General features: G+C 38.1%; 1 protein-coding gene across 17 annotated transcripts in view; it reads left to right on the forward strand.

Moving 5' to 3' along the window:
• The window catches only part of CSPP1 (centrosome and spindle pole associated protein 1), a 155078-nt gene that overhangs the window by 108073 nt on the left and 23749 nt on the right, over positions 1–23256 (forward strand). For all 17 annotated transcript variants that reach the window (XR_004274474.1, XM_032296272.1, XM_032296265.1 and 14 more), the window contains 7 exons: positions 3861–3973; positions 9022–9171; positions 9568–9714; positions 12587–12691; positions 14467–14533; positions 15111–15228; positions 20563–20702. Coding sequence is in view for 16 of the 17 variants with exons in the window: in XM_032296272.1 (XP_032152163.1) it covers positions 3861–3973; positions 9022–9171; positions 9568–9714; positions 12587–12691; positions 14467–14533; positions 15111–15228; positions 20563–20702 (840 nt within the window). In the remaining variant the exon portion in view is untranslated. The remainder of the gene's footprint in view (positions 1–3860; positions 3974–9021; positions 9172–9567; positions 9715–12586; positions 12692–14466; positions 14534–15110; positions 15229–20562; positions 20703–23256) is intronic.

A 23256-nucleotide genomic window follows, 5' to 3' on the forward strand; every position in this document is an offset into this window, starting at 1 on the left:
AGGGAAAGGTTGTTTTTTACTACTACTATTCTGTTTCTTCTCAGCTTTATAGCTTGCTATGTATCCTTTAGCTGCTGCTAAGTTTTTGTTTTGCTAGGGGAATATTTCTTAAAATCAAACACTTTTACACACCTACACAATTTGCATCTTATACCAATAGGGATTTGAATTAGTGAAAAAGTATCAGTTATGATATGATAAATTGTAAAATCATTTTTTGCTTGTTTAGTAATCATTTACCCTCCCTTGTAAAACAACACTGTACAAAGAAATGAAGCAATTAAAAGTTTAATTTAATACCAGGTTACATGCCTTTTAACTACTTATCTTTGATTTACTATTAATATCCTTTATTCAAAAACTCTGTAAGATGAAAATTATTCAGTGTCTTTTTTTATGACATACCAGGAAAAGTTGTCAAGTATATATTAAAGTGTGTTATATATTTAAAAATAGGCCAAGCGAGGTGGCTCATGCCTGTAATCCCAGCACTTTGGGAGGCCAAGGTGGGCAGATCATGAGTTCAAGAGATCGAGACCATCCTGGCCAACATAGTGAAACCCCATCTTTACTAAAATACAAAAATTAGCTGAGCATGGTGGCATGTGCCTGTAGTCCCAGCTACTCAGGAGGCTTGAACCCAGGAGGCGGAGGTTGCAGTGAGCCAAGGTTGAGCCACTGCACTCCAGCCTGACACCTGGCGACAGAGCAAGATTCTGTCTCAAAAAAATATCTCAAAAAAATAAATAAAGGAAATTTAAATAATACACCACCTTGCATTTGATGCCTTTACAACTGGCCATTTATTCATTACAAAATTCTACTTTGTACTTTCACAGAAGTTTTGATTTTAGACTACAAAAGAACTTTTCATTAGGAAGTTCTAAAATATTTCTGACCATGTAGTCTTTTTTTGTTTTTAACCTTTATTTTTGGCTAAACAGATAAGTGAAATGGGGAGCTTTGATTAGAGTTGTAGCCCTGCATCTTTCAAGGCTTTGATGGTAGCACACATTATCTGTAGCCTTTTTGAACACTTTTAAGAGATGGATCATTTACTGTTTTCATGGGCAGCTTGTTCCAGTGTTTTCTAATTATGAGAAAATGCTTTCTGTGTTCTACAATAGGTTTAAAACCGTTAGATCCAGTTTTGATTTTTAGAGCACTAAAATTGGAACCTTTGATTTTGACAAAATTATTGATTTGGGTCTTTTAATTTGTAATAATGTATAGTAAGAACATCAAAGCACCTTTTCATATTGCTGCTAAGAGAGAATTTTGACTTCTTTCTGATTATCATTATTTTTCTCATTTGCTGCTGCTTCTAGTAGTTGATATTGAGATCTCAGTGCCATATAGAGTCTTGTTCTACCCTTTTCTTCCATACCTGGTATTGTTTGTAGTTCTCTGGCTCAGCCTAGAACTTTCTCTATCTTAGTTATAACACTTTTTAGCCATTTAGCTTGCTCACCAAGCAAAAACACTGGAAAATCAACGGTTTCCATGACCCCTTCCCCAAAGCATAAACCTGATGATTAAACACGCACAGCAAAATTTGGTGCCTATAGCCTTTCTGTACCACTGCCAGGTTTTTATGCTAGCATTATTGCCAGAATGTTCTATTTTAAGAAATGAATTAAAAAATCATAAAATGTTTAAAACTTCCCTTTTTTTGTGAATTGGAATTCCCTAAGTTAGACTTTTCTTCCTAAGAATTAATCGGCTGGGTGCGGTGGCTCACGCCTGTAATCTCAGCACTTTGGGAGGCCGAGGCGGGTGGATCATGAGGTCAGGAGACTGAGACCATCCTGGTCAACGTGGTGAAACCCCGTCTCTACTAAAAATAAAAGAATTAGCAGGGCCTGGTGGCACAAGCCTTTAATCCCAGCTTGGGAGGCTGAGGTAGGAGCATCGCTTGAATCTGGGAATTGGAGGTTGCAGTGAACTGTGTTCATGCCACTGGTGACAGAGCGAGACTTGGTCTCAAAAAAAAAAAAAAAAAAAATTCATCTAAAATAAACTTTCTCAATGCAAGAAATGATTCAAAGCCACCTAATTTTGTGCTATGCCATATATATATATATATATATATATGTATGAGTGCGTGTTTATGTACACAGACACATGTATCTTTGCATATATGTAGCATTTGATATTTTAAAAGCCTGAAGAAACTTGAATATACCTGAAAATTGAATGTTAAAACATGTGTTTAAGTTTCCTTATTCTCTAATGTTTCATCTTCATTAGGTTGGTTTCTGATGCCCTTTATAATGTTCATTATTTTTTTCTTTTACTTTATGGTTTTTAGATGAGCTGTGGCTTATGAAGTCTAACACGAATTTGACTTAAATTTATTTTTTTGGCTTATTATTGTGCCAAGTTACATTTCTGCTTTCTTTGTATATAGCAAGTGTTTACCTATGATTTTGCTTCTATAGTTGATTGATTTCTAAAAGGACTTCTCTTGTCTGTCTGCAATATGTTTTCTCTAATTGCCTCAGAGGTTTAGAATAGGAGTGAGCATCATGGTGAAACATACTACTCAATTTTGTTTTTCTGTTAACTTACAGCATAAAATTTAAAAGACCCTTCAAGGTGTATATTTAGTTCGTTTTCAGTAGGAAAATTTTCTGGTGGAAAAAAGTATTCATAATGTTTATTGATTTGGCTTTCTGCCAGTCAGTTCAAATAAGCATTAATAGATTTAAATACAAAGGCAAAATACATCTGAGTAGCAGCTGAACCGCAAAGCAGTTTGCCTATACAAAACTACATTCAAGAAATACATGCTTTAGACCGAGTGAGGTGGCTCACGCCTGTAATCCCAGCTATTTGGGAGGCCATGGCAGGCAGATCGTCAGAGGTCAGAAGTTAGAGACCAGCCTGGCAAACATGGCAAAACCCCATCTCTACTAAAAATACAATAAAAGTTAGCCTGGCATGGTGGTGCATGCCTGTAGTGCCAGCTACTCGGGGGGCTGAAGCAAGGAGAATCGCTTGAACTAGGGAGGTAGAGGTTGCAGTAAGCCGCAGTTGTGCCACTGCACTCCAGCCTGGGTGACAGAGCAAGACTCCGTCTCCAAAACTAGAAATAGGTGCTTTAGTTTAATGGTATGAAGAATGAATTGGAAACTCTAAAACAATATAAAAAGTTATGTGAGGCTTAAATTTAAATGTCATTTTTTTCCTGTCTGCATTCAAAGAGATTCTAAGGGTATAGTTGTTTTTTGAATTGCTTTTATAAAATTTTTTTCATTCGAAGAAAATACAATACTATTTATAGGTAATAGATAATAAAAAATTTTTGTTCATTAATTAGATAGTTTTAAAAATAAAAACTATTAGAGTAATTAAGACATTCTAATTTGTTAAATATGTTTTTCAAAGCTGACTATTCTGTCATTTAAACTATTGGGAAGAATTTTGAAATTACTTATTTTTAAAAACAATTTTAGAAAATTTTAAATGTTACATAATACATTTTAATATGTTATTAAGCAATATTCTTAAGGATATTCACATACTGAAGAATGTAATATATACTTTTTGTCTCTCCATAAATTCTATTTTAAAGCCTTTGCTGCAATGAGAGTTATTTAGGCTGTTAGCTTTTATGTTTCCTTTGTGCCTTTCAGGTATTACTTGATTGTTTTAACTGTTAATTTTATTTTAGTATTACCATTTTTCTTTTGCTTACTACTTTTCATCTGCTCTTCAGATTCTAATTTCAACCATTCTCTTCTGATTTTAATCTCTGGACTTTTTAAATGAATTTATTAGCAAACTGTTAATTCTTTAACTGTTACATTTTCTAAGCATTGGCTAATAGCATGTTTTTGCAAAATATCTCTTTTAAGGTCAGATGCAAACACAGAGCTCTCCTTTTGCTCGGGGAAATGTATTTGGTGAGCCTCCAACTGAACTTCAGATTAAACAGCAAGAATTATACAAGAATTTTCTTCGTTTTCAGGTGAAATGTTTATTTGATCAGTTTTAAAGTTTCATACGATTTTAATAAACAAAAATTGCAAAGATTTTCTCCACAGGGTAAATACTAAATTCTAAAATGCGATGCTGTTATCCAAAATATCTAATTCATATGAGATCAGATATCAGTAGTATAAAAATTATTTCATTTCCTTCTTTTTTTTGAGATTTTCGCTCTTGTTGCCTAGGCTGGAGTGCAATGGCACGATCTTAACTCACCGCAACCTCCGCCTCCCAGGTTCAGGCTGTTCTCCTGCCTCAGCCTCCCGAGTAGCTGGGACTACAGGTGCTCGCTTGCCACATGCAGCGAATTTTTGTATTTTTAGTAGAGACGGGGTTTCACCATGTTGACCAGGATGGTCTCAATCTCTTGACGTTGTGATCTACCCGCCTTGGCCTCCCAAAGTGCTGGCATTATAGGCGTGAGCCACTGCGCCTGGCTCATTTCCTTATTTTAAGGAAATAAGCAGATGTATTAAGTGTAGTTGTTGACTTAATCTTTTTTATATTTTATTAAATCTTTAATTATTTTATTTTTTTGAGATGGAGTCTTGCTCTGTCACCCAGGCTGGGGTGCAGTGGTATGATCTTGGCTCACTGCAACCTCCACCTCCAGGCTTTAAGTGATTCTCCTGCCTCAGCCTCCTGAGTAGCTGGTACTGCAGGTGTGTACCACCATGCCAGGCTAATTGTTGTATTTTTAGTAGAGATGGGATTTCACCACGTTGGGCAGGCTGGTCTCAAACTACTGACCTCATGTCATCCACCTGACTTGGGTCTCCAAAGTGCTGGGATTACAGGTGTGAGCCACCATGCGCAGCCTAAATTAATTTTAAATCAAAGAATGCTGAGATTTTAAAAACTGACTTACCAAAATATTCATCTATTAGGTGGAGAATGTATCTTTCTAGATATTTATAAGTTGATTTTTTTCTAAATGATTTGATATTCTTATTACAGATTGTAAATAAAAATTAGATTTAAGATAATCACAGTTTATAATTATTTGCCCCATATATATAAGTAAATAGCATTTAACATAGTAGAAATGTCCAAACTATTTCCAAAGAAAGACACTTAAATATCCATTGTTTATGAAGCAAACAGACTTACTCCCATACTAGGTGCACCCTGGGCTGAGTCCTAGGGATGGAGCCTGAGATGAATGTGAAATACTTGCCCATGAGGGACTCACAGTTTCTTTTTTCTTTACCTCCCTCTCTTTCATACCCACACTTAGATCTCAGTTTTAGATTAGTCTTATGGCCTGGTTAATTTTCCTTTGATACAACTTTTCACATGCTGTTCTTCTTTACTCAAAATATGGTGGTAGGTTTTCTTTGCCTACAGAAATTATCTCAACGCTTTAGCCTGACATTAAAGGCTATCTAATCTAACCTCAAACTCTTTTTTTTTTTTTTTTTTTTTTTGAAATGGAGCCTTGCTCTGCCACACGATCTCAGCTCACTGCAACCTCTGCCTCCTAGGTTCAAGCAGTTCTCCTGCCTCAGCTTCCCAAGTAGCTGGGACTACAGGTGCGCACCACCACGCCCAGCTCATTTTTGTATTTTTTAGTAGAGATTGGGTTTCACCATGTTGGCTAGGGTGGTCTCGATCTCTTGACTGCATGATCCACCTGCCTCGGCCTCCCAAAGTGCTGATTACAGGTGTGAGCCACCACGCCCCGCCCTCTAACCCCAAACTCTTAAATAGATGCCCTCAAACATACCTTCTTTTTAATCCTAATTCTTGTTGACTCTTAAATAAGGCAGTGACATAATGGATAGAGCCTTTAAGGATGATTGATATGAGGCTGGGTGTAGTGGCTAGCACCTGTAATTGAAGTATTTTAGGAGGCCAAGGTGGGCAGATCGGTTGAGCTCAGGAGTTTGAGACTAGCCTGGGCAACATGGTGAAACCCCATTTCTACAAAAAATTAGCTGGGCATGGTAATATATGCCTGTAGCCCCTGCTACTTAGGCGGCTGAGGTGGATGGATCACATGTGCCCAAGAGGCAGAGGTTACAGTCAGCCAAGATATGCCACTTTATCCTACCTCAGTGACAGGGTGAAAAAAGGATGATTGATATGACATCACTGTTTAAGATATAATAACAGAGGATTGCAAAGACTGGAAGCAGGGATATTTTACTAAAGTGGATGACAGTGGAAATAGATCGAAAAGCATTTTTAAAGTTCAACAGAAATGACATAAATGTTGAATGTAAGATATTGGCACCAGAGGTCCCAATATTGTGCACTCGAGTCTGGAAGCAGCAAGTTGAAGGTTTGGAGTCTCTGTTGAACGTAAAGGACCCTGTGGTATATAGACCATGACAATTAGTCAAAATTTAAGTAACCCCTCTAATGCTTAGCAATTCTTACCATGGTCTAAGGTAGAATTCAGCCAAAAAAAAATTCTTACAACTATATAGGCTTTTATTGTTTGTAAGATACTTTTACATATAGTATCTCAACCAACCTCAAATTGTGAATATTTGACATTTTTAATTACAGCTTTAAAAATAATTAACAAATTAAATATTTTTAAGAACTCTGAAACATTTTTGTGTTATATAATTAGAAAACCATGACAAGAAGATGGTTTTCCCTGCTTTCCAGACCAGAAAACTATTGAACTGCTGTCTAGCATTCCTACTGGCATTGAGCTTTGGATCGATTAAGTATATGATCCATTAATAGTTTACAAGTTGATATTCTTTGATTTTGATGGAGAAATGACCCTGTGAATGTAATTTTTTTTTCATGGAGTAGGAAGAAGGGGGAACTGAGTATTGAATACGAAATTTTGTTGAATTACAAATTTTTTTTTTTAGTCATGTTGGACTTGAAGTGATAGCACGCAAATTGCTGACTAAAAGTACTAATTAGGCTTTTGCATATTTAATAGTGTTGTGAGAAAGAAGTGTTGGAAAAGCCCTAGTATATAAAATCACGGGATGTGTTAGAAGATTAAAGTTCTTTTTTATTTTATTTTATTTATTTTTATTGCATTTTAGGTTTTGGGGTACATTTGAAGAACATGCAAGATAGTTGCATAGGTACACACATGGCAGTGTGATTTGCTGCCTTTCTCCCCTTCACCTATATCTGGCATTTCTCCCCATGCTCTCTCTCCCCAACTCCCCACCCCCCCACTGTCCCTCCCCCATTTCCCCCCAACAGACCCCAGTGTGTAGTGCTCCCCTCCCTGTGTCCATGTGTTCTCACTGTTCAACACTCGCCTATGAGTGAGAACATGCGGTGTTTGATCTTCTGCTCTTCTGTCAGTTTGCTGAGAATGATGGTTTCCAGGTTCATCCATGTCCCTACAAAGGACATGAACTCATCTTTTTTGATGGCTGCATAATATTCCATGGTGTATATGTGCCACATTTTCCCTGTCCAGCCTATCATTGATGGGCATTTGGGTTGGTTCCAGGTCTTTGCTATTGCAAACAGTGCTGCAATGAACATTCGTGTGCATGTGTCCTTATAGTAGAATGATTTATAATCCTTTGGATATATACCCAGTAATGGGATTGCTGGGTCAAATGGAATTTCTATTTCTAGGTCCTTGAGGAATTGCCACACTGTCTTCCACAATGGTTGAACTAATTTACACTCCCACCAACAGTGTAAAAGTGTTCCTATTTCTCCACATCCTCTCCAGCATCTGTTGTCTCCAGAGTTTTTAATGATCGCCATTGTAACTGGCATGAGATGGTATCTCAGTGTAGTTTTGATTTGCATTTCTCTAATGACCAGTGATGATGAGCCTTTTTTCATATGTTTGTTGGCCTCATGTATGTCTTCTTTTGTAAAGTGTCTGTTCATATCCTTCGCCCAGAATCTCACTGTGTCACCCAGGCTGGAGTGCAGTGGCATGATCTCGGCTCACAGCAACCTCTGCTCTGGGTTTGAGTGATTCTCCTGTCTCAGCCTCCTGAGTAGTTGGGATTATAGGCATGCGCCACCACGCCCAGCTAATTTTTGTATTTTTAGTAGAGACGGGATTTCACCATGTTGGCCAGGCTGGTTTTGAACTCTTAACCTCAGGTGATCTGCCTGCCTCAGCCTTTCAAAGAGCTGATACTACAGGCGTGAGCCACCGCACCTGGCCAGATTAAAGTTCTTATAGCTCAAAAATTAACAACACTAAATAGAGCAACATTGAAGCTAGAGGAAGTACAGACAAGAAAAACAAAAGTATGATGAGTAGTATGATCCATACCTAAGGATAACTAAAATCTGTTGACAACCTTAGAGACATGAATACCTATTTCCTATGCTGCCATTCTTCCCTGCCTTACTCGGGGGTGTGGACTATCTCTTAGGGCCCCTCTTTCCTTCAAGTCTTAGGCTTTGCCTTAGAATATTTCCCTCAGAGTACTCAACACTATAGACTCCAGGTGGCATTCAAGATGAAACTTAATTATGAGGCCTTGTGACCAAAATTGTCCTACACCTAATAGTTTTAGTTCTTTCTCCATGAACCTCTATAGATAGAAAAGAACAAAGGGCATTTGGGAGAAGTGGTTCTTGCATTAAAAATGATTGGATACAGTGAATATTAATTTCACTGTTATTTTAGAATAATAATCAAGTGCAAGAATTTTGACATATAATGGCAGCAATCACTATAAAATAATACAATCATGAATTATTTGCTTAGAACCTTCTATATAGGCGGAACTTTTATGTTCCTTACATTGTTTTACTTTAATTCTTTGAGCACTCCTTTGAGATGTAGGCGTTAATAACTCTGTTTACCAGAAGAAAGAGAAAACTAAGGACAAGCAAGTTTCTTAAGGTCACACAGTCATGTTTGTTGGAACTGAAGTTTAACTCAAAGCTTTTAACAGTACAGTAAACCATGTAGCCTCCCTAAAAACACAGGAGACTGAAAAATTTAGGGACATGCTAAAAGAGGGTACAAATGTTGAGGATATATGCTGTCAGGAAAAATATAAGTGATATTCTAACTTTTCACTAGTTTTACAGCACAAATAATTAGGTTTAATTCTTTAGATTGAGGAAAAGAAACAGAGAGAGGAAGCAGAACGAGAGAGACTGAGAATTGCAGAAGAAAAAGAAGAAAGACGGCTTGCAGAACAGAGGGCACGGATTCAGCAGGAGTATGAAGAGGAACAGGAAAAGAAAAGGGAGAAAGAGGAGGAGGTACATCTTTTTTCCCAATTCTCTTTGACTGCTTAGTCTGAAGGTTAAGTCTTTATTTTGACTTGAAAAGATATTTGTTACTTATGAAGGAAACAGTGTTGGAGTACATTTAGGAAAATATCAGATCAATATCCATTCATTGGATATTATTTCATTAAGGTGAAAGTAATTTAAGAAAGGAGATAAATGATGACTTTAAAAAAATAGTTATAGGCTGCCTGAAGACTTTATAAAAGATACCTAATATTTTATTTTTAAGCAGATAACTTCTTTATGTTAAAGAACCATATAACGTCATCTATATCTTTATCTTGTTTTATCAGATAAGGCAGCACATTTTTTAATGTGCTATGTAGAGGTATATATGGAGTGCCTGTTTTTCTATTTATTTTGAAGCAAAGGCTAAAAAATGAAGAACATATTCGGTTAGCTGAAGAAAGACGAAAAGAAGCAGAAAGAAACAAGAAAGAAGAAGAAGAAAAATATAACCTGCAGCTTCAGCACTACTATGAAAGAGAAAATTTGATTGGGGAAGAAACAAAGGTAAGTTTGAGAGAAAAATGTCAATCAAACCCATAGTTTAACCCACTTTTGCTGTGAGAGTTGTGTAGTTGTTAGAAAAAGGGAAAAAGAGAAGGAGGTGCTTTTGTTCCTATTCTGTCTTACTGTTTAGTCTGGGCACAATGTACTGAACTTTCTATATGAGGTACTGTCACTGTGCTTTGTTGGTATTTTCTGTCCATTGAAGGTAATGGATTTACTTACCTCAGCCATTCTTAGTCTTGTTCCTTTGGTATGTGCAGCGTCACCTAAAAATATGGTCTGCAGACCAGTACAACATGAACTGTTTGTTACGGTTCACAACAAGACTAAATACAGAAATTCAGAGTTTTTTTTTTTTTTTTTTGGTTAAGATGGAGTCTCACTCTGTTGCCCAGGCTGGAGTGCAGTGGCACGGTTTTGGGTCACTGCACCCTTCACCTCTTGGGTTCAAGTAATTCTCCTGACTCAGCCTCCCTAGTAGCTGGAACTATAGATGTGCACCATCATGCCTGGCTAATTTTTGTGTTTTTAGTAGAGACGGATTTCACCATGTTGCCCAGACTGGTCTCAAACTGACCTCAGGTGATCTGCCCACCTCGGCCCCTCAAAGTGCTGAGATTATAGGCATGAACCACCACACCCGGGCTTCTTTCTTTCTTTCTTTCTTTTTTTTTTTTTTTGTTAAAGAGACCAGGTCTTGCTATGTTGCCCAGGCAGATATCAAATTCTTGGGCTCAGGTGATCCTCCTGCCTCAGCCTCCCAAAGTGCTGGGATCACAGGCATGAGCCACCACTTCCTGCCTCACAGAGAATTTTTTATTGTAAAATTCATCATTTAAGAATGAAAGGCTTAGCGAGGTGGCTCACACCTGTAATCCCAGCACTCTGGGAGACCGAGTTGTGCAGATCACTTGAGGCCAGGAGTCTCGAGACCAGCCTGGGCAACGTGGCGAAACCCCGTCTCTACTAACAAATACAAAAATTAGTTGGGCATTGTGGTGGGTACCTGTAGTCCCAGCTACTCAGGAGACTAAGGCAGAAAAATCACTTGAACTTGGGAGGCAGAGGTTGCAGTGAGCCGTGATTGCAACGCAGCGATCCAGCCTGGATGACAGAGGGAGACTCTGTCTCAAAAAAATAAAAATTAAAATTAAAAAATGCTATTTTTTAGTAATATATACTTTTATGAATGTAATTGTAAAGTACCATAAAATTTTAAATTGGCTTTATCTCATTTAATGCATTTACCTTTCTGAAATTAACATTGCTATCAGTTTTTTCATTTATGTATGTCTGATATATATTTTTGTCTATTCAGTTTTACCTTTGTGTCACTAGATTTTTTATTTAATTAGGTTGTATCTTTCTTTAGTTTGTTGAATTTTTAAAATCCTAATCTGAGTTATCTTTTTATTTTCATTTATTTATTTAGAGATGGAGTGTCACTCTGTCATCCAGGCAGGCGTGCAGTGAGATGATCTTGGTTCACTGCAACTTCTGCCTCCTGGATTCAAGCAATTCTCCTGCCTTAACCTCCCCAGTACCTGGGATTATAGGTGCATACCACCACACCCAGCTAATTTTTGCATTTTTAGTAAATACAGGGTTTTACCATGTTGGCCAGGCTGATCTTGAACATCTGACCTCAGGTGATCTGCCTGCCTTGGCCTCCCATAGTGCTGGGATTATAGACATGAGCCACTGCACCCAGTTTATCTTTTAAAATAAGGATATCTAAATCTAATGTTTATCAAAACTAATGTCTCTGATTGCATTAATTGCATTTCTGACTTTTTTGTGTTTTTCATCCTTGATAGCTTTTTGGTCATTTGTTATGTGAACTATGACTTGTTTGCTCCATTCTCTACAGTGCTTTAGAAGGTCTATGTTGTCTTTATAATTTTGCTTGTGGATACCCTTCTGTCATATATTTTTAATTTTATTAAAATTAACTGATTTTCTGCTATATAAAATGAAGAATTTAACATCGACATATACATTTTGGTCTGAGTTTTTTTCCTTTTAAATGCAGATAATTATTATCATTTTGTTAGGACTTTTTTTTTTTTTTTTTTAAGATGGAGTCTCACCTTGTTGCCCACACTGGAGTGCAATGGCATGATCTTGGCTCACTGCAACCTCTGCCTCCTGGGTTCAGGCGATCCTCCTGCCTTAGCCTCCCGAGTAGCTGGGATTATAGACACGTTCCACATGCCTGGCTCATTTTTTTCTGTCTTTAGTAGAGATGGGGTTTTGCCTTGTTGGGCAGGCTGGTCTCCAACTCCTGATCTCAAGTGATAGGCCCGCCTCAGCCTCCCAAACTACTGGGATTACAGGCATGAGCCACCATGCCCGGCTAGGACTTTTTAATGTCTTCAGTGTTTTGATGAGGACCATAAGTTTTAATACACTATAAACTAAAATATAGAACCCCATTGTGATCTTGAAGGGTCCCTCATCCATGATGCTGTTAGTGACTAGATCTAGATTTTAGAGATTCATTTGTATTGTTTTCCAGAAGAGGAATTTTTTCTTTAATTTTTTGTATTTTCATGTACCTTTTTATTAAGATGATTCTTTACTTTTGTTACGTCTTTTATGTTGCTTTACTTGAGTTTGTTGATTTTTTTTAATCCTAATTTGACAGTCATACTGTTTTAATAAAGATGTCTAAATCCATTTAAGTTTATCATAACCAACATGTTTGATCTTATGTAACTGCATTTCTGACTTTTCTAAAAAGTATTTTATTAAATAAAAGCAATAACAGTCTAAACTTCTTAGATGGCTTTATTAACTATAAGGGGCATGTGTGTATATGTGTGTGAGTATGATGAAGCAAATATGCTCTTAAATTTTTTAAATTTTTTAGCGCTTGAGACAGCCTTCTCCTGTAGTTCCTGCTCTTCAGAACAAAATTGCAAGCAGACTCCAAAGACCTCCTTCAATTGACAGCATCATAAGTTCCTTTATTCGTGTATGTACTTTAGTTTTTATTTGTTAATCCTAGCTCAGTTATTTTGGATTGGGGGATCAAATGAAATTTTCTTTTTCATTATATTTGGGAAGGTTACATATTTTCAGATCTGAAATACAGGTGATACCTACAGTAATTTGCCTGCTGCTTTGATTGTAACTGACAGTACTTGATACCCTGAAGTTTGTTTCGACAAACTATAATTTAGCAAATGATTCTTGTCCAGGCCCCTAGCTGTAGATATGCTCATGAAGCCTGTTATACTTTAGACTGAGCTCCAAGGAAAAGAGAACAGGGAAAATGTTCTAAGATGGATCCTCAAGTTAATGCTTGAAGAATATGCAGGAATTTGCCTTGAAAAGGAGGGTGAGGGATTTTCAGCTTGTGCAGAGTCATGGAGAGCAGTGTAAGCTCATGGCACATGTGGAGAATCTTCTATGGTGTGGTCTGGCCTGATGATGCCTGTGCATTAAGGCAGCAGAGGAGGTGGAGGTCAGAACATATGTGGCATGTTGTATGGAGTGCTAAGAGCTTTGATTTTGTTACATAGGCTGGTGGATTCCAGGAAGGCTAATCACCAGAATAGGCAAAGAAATATGTCAGAAGAACATGTTTCTTAATCCCACCCTTTGAGATTCTGATTTAGTAGGTCTGTGATAGATAATGCATGGGAATTCACTGTAATGTTTTAAGTAGGGGAATGACATGGCCACTTTTATATAATGTTTTTTCAGGCAATGGTATGGAGATAAGTTTTGGAGGTGGGGCAGGACTAAACATGGAGATAAAATGCTTTTGCAGAAGTCCAGATGTGAGACTGAGGACCCAAACAAAGGCAGTGGCACCAAGAACTGAGAACGTGTGACAGCTTTACGATACATTTGAGAGACATAATAGTACTATTTGTTGACTGTGTGGTGGGTAGGAGTCTATGATAACTTTCAAGTTTTTGGTGAGGGTTATATAGAGAAGGCAGTTAAAAATATGAATTGTGGCTGCAGAAAGAGTTCTGGACTTGATTTGTAGTCCTGTACACCATCAACATATTGGTGTTTGTTAAATTAGTACCATCATCTAGGATCAGCGTTCCGAAGAGAAGTAAAGGAGGCTGAGAATAGAATACTAGGGATTTACCAACATTTGCGAAGCAGAGAAAGGAATGGAGAGAGGGTGAGAGACAATAGCAGTGGTAGCAGTTGTGACTGGCCAAGTAAAATGCTCACTGAATATGTCACTTGGGATCACTTCATGACTTTCGTGAAGGCAGTATTGTTGGAGTGATGCATGTGAAAGCAAAGGCCATAGCTGTGTGTTGAGAAGTGAATGAGAATAGGCAGTCGACCCCACAAGTACTGCATTTTACTATTCTTTAACGAAGCTCAGCTGTGAAGGGAAGGACAGAATGGACAGGAGACAGTGAGCAATGAAGGGTGAGGTAAAATTTTTTTTTTTTTTTAAGGAATAGAGAGGTTTTTACACATAGATTGAGAGAAAGATGCTTGGAGAGAGGAAGTTGGAAAAAGAATTATTGGAGGAGGATAGGAGACAATTACAAGATACGGAGTAGAGATGAAGGGATTCTCTTTGGGTAGAGGGAAGGACACTTCCATCGTGATGAGACGGAAGAATAGCTATACAGGTGGATAAGTTTTAGAGGTAGGGATAATGTGGAGTTTGGTTTTCTTTATATATAAATACTTAAAAAAAATTACTCCCTTCAAGCTTCTGTGTAGAGAAGACATACTGAGCATGTCTTTGTCATTATTGTTAAACAGGAAAGTTCCATGTCCAGGGCGCAGTCACCTCCGGTACCTGCCAGGAAAAATCAGCTCCGTGCAGAAGGTAGAGTTAACTACTAAACCTGTTACCGAGAGTATTTCTCTTTTTAGCTTTTCATTTTGAAATAATTATAAACTCATAGAAAATTGCAGAAACAGTATAGAGAGGTGCTGTGTACCCTTTCCCCAACTTTCCCCTGGGGTAACATCTTAGGTAGTACAATATCACAGCCAGGAAGTAGACATTGATGTGCTCTACAGACCATTAGATTCCACCAGTTTTTACATGCATTTATGTATGCATATTTCTGTACATTTTTATCATGCACAATTTGTGCGACCACCACTACAATCAAGATACAGAATTGTTCCATCACCACAAAGGGACTCCCTTGTGCATCTCGTTTATAGTTGCGCTCCCCCAAGAATATTCCTTCTAAAATTCCTGTATTATGAAAAATGTACTTGTGGGTCCTAATGACATTATGATCTGTGTATGTGTGTATATATAAAATGTTAGTATATCTTTCATAAAATTTTCCCTCTGAGCAGTTTCACTTTATTAGTCAGGTTGTGTTTTAGTGTTTAATCTTTTGTTCTTATTCCTGTCTTGTGTTTTACTTATCAATGGGAATTTGCAGAAGAGAAAAAAAACGTAATTATGGAATTGTCAGAAATGAGAAAACAACTTCGTAGTGAAGAGAGGCGTCTACAAGAGCGATTGCTACAAATGGGCAGTGATGATGAAATTCCTATCAGGTAAGTTTAGAATTGCATTTTTTGTTTTCTCTTGAGTTCTTTTATCTTATTTCACCTAGCCGATAATTTTGTAGGTTGGGAGCAGGACTAATTCATCATACTTAAAATCTCCTTACTTTCCTTTTTTTAGTCTTTTACAAAATCAGTTGTAGAAATTTAGTTCTCAAGGGGATTAATGTTGTAGGGATGGAAATTTCCCTATTGGAATAATTACAGATGGTAGTTGCGTTTTAGAACTTATCTGTATTTTTTTTATGTTTTCCATTAATAACGTTTTCTGAAATACTTTATTTCAACAAAATCACTTACAGACTACTAAACATTTCTGATAATTTTTGCCAGAGTCATAAATTTTCTAAAGCAGTCTTCTTCAAACTTCAGTTTACACTGTTTCAGTAGATTGTAAAATCAACATAGTGGGTAACTACCATATTTTCTTTCTTTCTCTTTTTAAAAATAAACTTTCTATTTTGGGATAATTTTCATTATTAAAAAGTTAGAAACAATATGGAGAGTTTCTGTACCCTCTTCATTTGGTTTTCCCTATTGTTAACATCTTGTGTTACTGTGGTATGTTTGTTAACAACTCAGGTGCTGACGTTAGAACATTACTCTGAACTAAATTTGAGACTCTTTGGATTTCTCATTTTTCTACTGATGTTCTCCTTCTGTTCATGGGCCCCATGCAAGATGTACCACATTGCATGTAGTTATGTCTCCCAGTCTCTTCAGGTCTGGGACAGTTTCCCAGTCTTCCCTTGTTTTTCTTAAGCGTGAAAGTCTACATGGGTACTGGCTAGGTATCCTGTAGAGAGCCTCCTTCTCCCAGTCTGAATTTGTCTGATGTTTTCTGATAATTAGACTGGGATTAAGGGTTTCTGGAAAGAGGAACACAGGTGCTATTCTGACATCACATTGTGTCAGGGGTACATGATATCCACATGATACCCCTGGAAATGTTAACCTTGGTTAAAGTAATGTTTGCCAGGATTCTCCACTAGAAAATTTGGTCACAAATCACTAAATCTAGCACACTGGCAAGAGTGAGAAGGGGGTGGAATTAAGTTCCATCTCTCGGAGCAGAGGTTACCTACATATAGTTTTTGAAGTTCTTCCATAAGGAAGATTTGTCTCTTCTTCCATTTATTTAATTCAATCATTTATTTATCACTGTCATCTCATGTATATTTATTTTATACTTTGGGTTATAAGCCAGTGCTACATTATTTATTTCACAAATTGTTCCAACTTTGGCCATTGAGAGCTCTTTCAGGAAGGCTCCTGTGTCTTTTGGCATGTCCCCATCCTTTTGTTTTTGGAACGCTTCTTTTTTTCTGGTGCTACCAGATGCCTCAGGATCATCTTGTATTGCCCCTGCCCCATCCCTAGAATCAGCTGTTTCTCCAAGGAGCCTTGGTTCCTTTTGGAGAATGTATTTTGAAACCAAATAAGCTGGGTCTGCTTATTGCTGGGTGTCACTGCTTCTAGGGCCTCTGGATAATAGATGTATGTATACTAAGTCATAAATATAAACATATCTATAATTGTTCCTATGTCTGTCTATTTGTATACATATTAAGTTCATGCTGATGTCTCTGACTCTAATCCACTATGTGGTAGGATTTTAACATAGCATGTTAATTTGCCTAATTATGCTTTGTTTAGATTTCTGTTTGAATTCTCCAGGAATATCGAAACTAGGTAAACAAGTTGAGGAGATTTCAGGATATAGATTGGCTAGATAATGAAACATTAATGCAAGGTGGTAATTTTCAGTGATTCAGTAATTCTCCCATAGTAGGTCAGTAAGTTCTAAGTAATTGAGAGGTAGTGTATTTTTTCTATATTTACTTTTACAATGTTATAAATGCCTTAACTGTGCAGCTTTCCGTCTTCTAAACATGCATATTTATCAGTTTAATGGGTTGTTGATATTTTATTTTTATTTTCATTAATAAGTTCTTTTGGCAAATCAGTATGATTTAAGAGTATTCAAGCAGCCTCTCAATTTTCTCACTTGAAAATTATACATGATAATTTCTACCCCTTGAGAGTCTAGTGAAGAATAAATAAATGTATGATTTTGAAATAAACAAATGTATGTATTTGTGATTCTAAGTTATAACTTGTTAGATGTCGTATGTTAGAATTATCATCATTTAGCAATAATTAGTTAAATACATTTACTTTGGAATAATTTTAATATATCCTGATTCAAGACATCTCAGAGTTGGTTCTTTATTTCAATTTCATGAATATTTGTATAAAAGGAATCTCTTATTCAGTAATTAACTTACCATATTATCCAACTCCTATTATGTGTGCCAGGCTCAAAACAAATGTGCTGCATGCAGCTCACATGTGAATATTTAATAACCTACTCTCTAACTTATCAGTTTATTTAACTATTAGCATTAATAGAAACTAGACAGCAGTACAATTTAATGGTCTCTTAGATGCCTTTTTAGTATTTTGCATTTTAATGAATCTCCATAGAGTTCCTTTCACCTTAGATATTAGAGGTTTCTGTCAGTCTTGACCAGGGTCCTTTTATGGCCCCAGTGAATGGTCCCCTGCAAAAAAGGAAACGCCATTAGAGCAGGGACATTGTCTGTGGGGATCCCAGCTATCTTGTCTTGGTGCTTAGGGAAGATTTAGTGATCAACAAATGATGGAAGGAGTCTGACTAAGCCTCATAATCACTATAGCTTAGAGCTACATTTTCAAAAATAGAGGAGACCTAGTGCTGAAGGAAGCAGCAGTAGGTGTTTTATTTTATTTTCAGGACTAGAAACACCTTCCCTTTCTTATCATCAATCCCTTAAAGCCCTGGCAGAAAATTCCCTTACTTCCTGCTGTCTATTAATTTCCTAGGTACCACAGGAATCAGTTAACTAATTAGGTATCAAGTTCCTTGTAAGGTCTATTGTAAAGTTAACGTTGGGTCCTCTGAAACTAGTGCCCATATTGAACTACATATTAGTATCATATTTCTATTTTTTATTTTTTTAAGACAGTCTCGCTCTGTCGCCCAGACTGGAGTGTAGTGGCACAATTTTTGGCTTACTGCACAACCTGTGCCTCCTGGGTTCAAGTGATTATCTTGCCTCAGCTTCCTGAGTAGCTGGATTACAAGCACCTGCCACCACGCCCAGCTAATTTTTGTATTTTTAGTAGAGACAGTGTTTCACTATGTTGGTCAGGCTGGCCTTGAACTCCTGACCTCAGGCGATCACTCACCTCAGCCTCCCAAAGTGCTGGGATTACAGGCATGAGCCACCTTGCCCAGCCAGACCATGTTTCTTTTTCTTTTTTTTTTTTGGAGACAGTCTCTCTCTGTCACCCATGTTGGAGTGCAGTGGCACGATCTTAGCTCATGGCAACCTCTCCCTCCCGATGCAAGCGATTCTAGTGCCTCAGCCTCCCAAGTAGGTGGAACTACAGGTGCAGACTATCAAACCTGGCTAATTTTTGTATTTTTTAGTGGAGACGGGGTTTTTCCATATTGCCCAGGCTGGTCTCAAACTCCTAAGCTCAAGCAATTTGTCTACTTCAAAGTGCTGGCATTGTAGGCGTGAGCCACAGGGCCCTGCCTATTACTGTATTTCTATGTGTGATTTCTGTTTTAGGCTGAAGGGAAGGTAATTTATTGATTATCTAATGCAGGTCAGGTACTAGGTACTCAACAATATAACATTTATCTTAATTCTGGCTGGGTGCGGTGTCTCATGCCTGCAATCCCAGCATTTTGAGAGACCAAGGCCTCTGGATCACCTGAGGTCAGGAGTTCAAGACCAGCCTGGCCAACGTGGCAAGAATTCCATCTCTACTAAAAATAAAAAAAAAAAAAAAAAAAAGCCAGGTGTGGTGGCACACACCTGTAGTCCCATCTACTTGGGAGGCTGAAGCAGAATTGCTTGAACTTGAGGTGGAGTTGCAGTGAGCTGAGATCGCTCCACTGCACTCTAGCCTGGGCAACAGAGCAAGGCTCTGTCTCAAAAAAATTTTTTTTAATCTTAATTCTCTTGTTCACAACAAGACTATAGGAGGTAGACATCTGCATTTTACAGGTGATGAAATCAAGATAAAACTGCTAATAACAGAGCTGGTCTTTGAATCTCAGTTTCTCTGACCTCAAAGACTGTGATCTTTCATGCTCCATGAACATTTTATTTTATTTTTTCCATGAACATTTTAAAGTAAAGCTAAATCATTCTACTCTTGTAATAAGGTATCTTGCATCTGAGGATTTTGAAAAATTTCAATGACATTATAGATATGCTACATTTTAAGATAAAGGATTGAACTAATAGATCTATTCGAATAATTTTTTGTTTTAAGAGACAATGATCTCCCTCTGTTGTCCAGGCTGGAGTGTAGTGGCGTGATCACAGCTTATTGTAGCCTTGGCCTCTTGGGCTCAAACAATCCTCTCGTCTCAGCAGTAGCCAGGACTATAGGCCCACACCATCATGCTTGACTAATTTTTTTTTTTTTTTAAATTTTGAGATGGAGTCTCGCTCTGTCACCCAAGCCGGAGTGCAGTGGCATGATCTTGGCTTATTGCAGCCTCCTCCTCCCGGGTGCAAGCAATTCTCATGCCTTAGCCTCCCGAGTAGGAGGGACTGGAGGCGTATACCACCATGCCCAGCTAAATTTTATATTTTTAGTAGAGACAGGGTTTCACCATTTTGGCCAGGCTGGTCTCAAACTCCTAACCTCAGATGATTTTCCCGCCTCGGCCTCCCAAAGTGCTGTGATTACAGGCGTGAGCCGCTGTGGCTAGCCAACTTTTTTTTTTTTTCTGAGATGGAGTCTCGCTCTGTCATCCAGGCTGGAGTTCACTGGTGTGATCTTGGCTTACTGCAACCTCCGCCTCCCCAGTTCAAGTGATTCTCCTGCCTTAGCCGCTTGAGTAGCTGGGACTATAGGCATGTGCCATCACACATAGCAAAGTTTTGTGTTTTTAGTAAAGACGAGTTTCTCCACGTTGGCTAGGCTGGTCTCGAATTCCTAATCTCAGGTGATCTGCCTGCCTTGGCATCCCAAAGTGCTGGAATTAAAGGCATGAGCCACCACACCTGGCCTAATTTTTTTTTTTTTTGTAGTGACGAGGTTTTGCTTTTTAGGCCAGGCTGGTATTAAACTCCTGATTTCAAGCAGTCCTCTCTCATCCTCCCAAAGTGCTGGGATTACAAGTGAGTGCCACAGCACCTTGCCTAGAATAATTTTTTAATAATATGATGTGCTGAGACTAAATTTCTTTTACAGTGAATTAGATGTGAACTCACATATTTTTCCCATAAAGCATATTTTATGATTTGTCATTTATAGGAAAAGGGAAAGGAATCCCATGGATATATTTGATATGGCTAGACATCGGTTGCAAGCTCCTGTCAGAAGACAGTCACCTAAGGGCTTAGATGCTGCCACTTTTCAGAATATTCATGATTTTAATGAGCTGAAAGATAGAGGTGAGTAGATTGCTGCTTGTTTAAAGATAGAGCAGGAGTGTTCTACCCATGTTTAAATATCTATAAAGATCTTTGTACCCTTTTTCTAAAGTAGAATTTTATTTACAATATATGTTTTAAGTTAAAATGAATGAAACTTCTGTATTCTCTAGGTCTTCAGTTTACCATTCTGGTAGATGAAGCTTTAGTTTGGCTATGTTCTTTCGGGGAGCATATTGTGTTAAAAGTCTGGGATGGATGAGATCAGAGTATGAAGAGTGGAACTTTGCATTTAATGGAGGATGGACAGACTGAGCTCATGAAGAAGACTGAGGAGAAGCCAGAGAGACTGGAGGAGAAGCAGGACAATGTAGGATCCTGAAACCTGAGGGGAAAGAGTATGAAGGAGACGGGATCGTGTAAGATGAATACAGGAAAATGTCAGTTGGATGAGGTCATAGGTGACCTCAGCTAGAGCTTTGTAAGTGGAAGATGTGATCAGAAGCCAATTAACTTTGCAATGAGGATTGACTAGGAGGCAAGATGTTGGAGATAATAGGCGTAAGCCTTTTGGAAGACCCTTGGCTGCGAAAGGGAAGGGAAGGGAAGAAGAGGGATAAGGAGCTGGAAGAATCGTTAGGATGCGAATATGAGGAGCTATGCAGGGGAAAGAGGTTCAGGCTCTAGGAAGGAGGGAGAGTGATTGTCAAAGTGAGCAGGGTCCCTGGGTAGGCAGGAGGAAATCTGGGGGATTTGAAGGAAGAGGTGGGAGAAGCTTTGATGTAGCCATTTATAGGGTGAATGGAAGAGAAAGTTTAGTAGATAAACGGGATTGCCAGGATATATGAGGTCTAGGAGACTGAGAATGTGTGGAGGAACCAAAGTATGTGTTGTGTGCTTTTCCTTTAGGCATATTCAGTAGAGCAGGTGTTGGAGCAGAAGAGGCAGATTATGGGATGTGCATATAACCTAGGCCAGAAAACTGGAATTTAAGCTTTTTATCATTTTGAAAGTGATATTTATTGTAGCAAATTTCAAAATACAGAAAAATAGAAGGAAAAAATCACTTTAGTCAAACTACCTATATATAAGTACCATTATCATTTTCCATGTTTTCTAGTCTTCTATCTCAGCATAATTAAAAGATAAATTGTGTTATTTAATTTTCTCTTATTTTTTTCACATAGTTTTACATGTTTTATTAATTACATATACCATAGTTAATTTTTATGCTATCATATATTGATTACTTACTATCTGCCAGGCATCGTGTTAAGCCCGTGGGTCTCATGAGGAGTTTGGTCTGGGGACCTGTGAAGTCAAAACTGTTTTTATTATAAACTAAGACATTATTTGTCTTTTTCATTCTCATTCCCTCATGTATATACAGATTATCGAGAGGCCACATGACGTGATGATTTTATCTCTTTGAAGCTAACAGAATGTGTCCTTGTGTATTCTTGTGCTTTAAAAATTTCTTTAATTTCTAATATAGTGAGGGAGAGAGAGAGAGAGACAGAGAGAGAGAGAGAGAGTATGTGTGTGTGGGGGGGGGGGAGAGAGAGAGAGAGACACAGAGAGACAGAGACAGACAGACAGACATAAGTAAAGCTCTTTGGGGTCCACAATTTTTAAGAGTGTAAAAAGATCTTGAGACCAAAAAGGTTTAAGCCATAGAAATGAGCCATTCGTTTCCCTGTGTTACTACATCTTGCCCTCATTCACTTATGATTTGGTTGTTGGTATTGCTTTTTAGTGAGTTTGGAAGCAGCGAAGCCAGGGACCAATCCAAGTTTATGTGTCCAGAGACTTCTGTTAACTTCTGAAAATGGCTATTACCCATTTTCACTATTTTGTTCTTTTAATAATTTCTGATCAGAGGAGAGAGATCCAAGATGGCTGATCACTAGCAGCTCGGGATTGTAGCTCCCACCGAAAGTGCAGAGAACGAGAGGACGCCACACTTTCAGATCAATTTTTCCTGCTCACACACCAGGTGATTCCCAGCGGAGGAGCCCGACGGGTCGCCAGTGCGACTCTTGTGGCCGGTGAGGCGGTTTTGCCACTGCCTTGGTGCGGTGGTTCTTGGTGCAGAGTCGGAAAAGCACCATCAATCTTAACGCCACTGTTTTGGCTGGCGCAGTGGGTTGCTCAGATTTTGGCGCCAGGAATCAACAACTTGGACGTCCATTCAGAAACCCAACTATAAAGACAGTAATTATAAAGACCACAGATGGATAAATCTATAACGAAGGGAAGAAGCCAGCCTAAAAAGGCTGAGAATACCCAAAATCAGAACGCCTCTCCCCCTACAGGGGATCACAGTTCCTCATTAGCAACGGAACAAGGCCTGATGGAGAAAGGCTGTGTTCCATTGACAGAAGCAGGCTTTAAAAAGTGGATGATAAGAAACTTCTGGGAATTAAAAGAACTTGTTCTAACCCAATGCAAAGAAACTAAGAACTTTGAAAAAACGTTTGACGAAATGTTAACAAAAATACACAATTTAGAGAGGAATATAAGTGAATTAAGGAGCTGAAAAACACAACATGAGAACTTTGCGAAGTATGCACAA

The sequence above is a fragment of the Sapajus apella genome, unplaced genomic scaffold (assembly GCF_009761245.1).
Source record: "Sapajus apella isolate SASKATOON/1434 unplaced genomic scaffold, GSC_monkey_1.0 scaffold35, whole genome shotgun sequence".
Taxonomy (NCBI): Eukaryota; Metazoa; Chordata; class Mammalia; order Primates; family Cebidae; genus Sapajus; species Sapajus apella.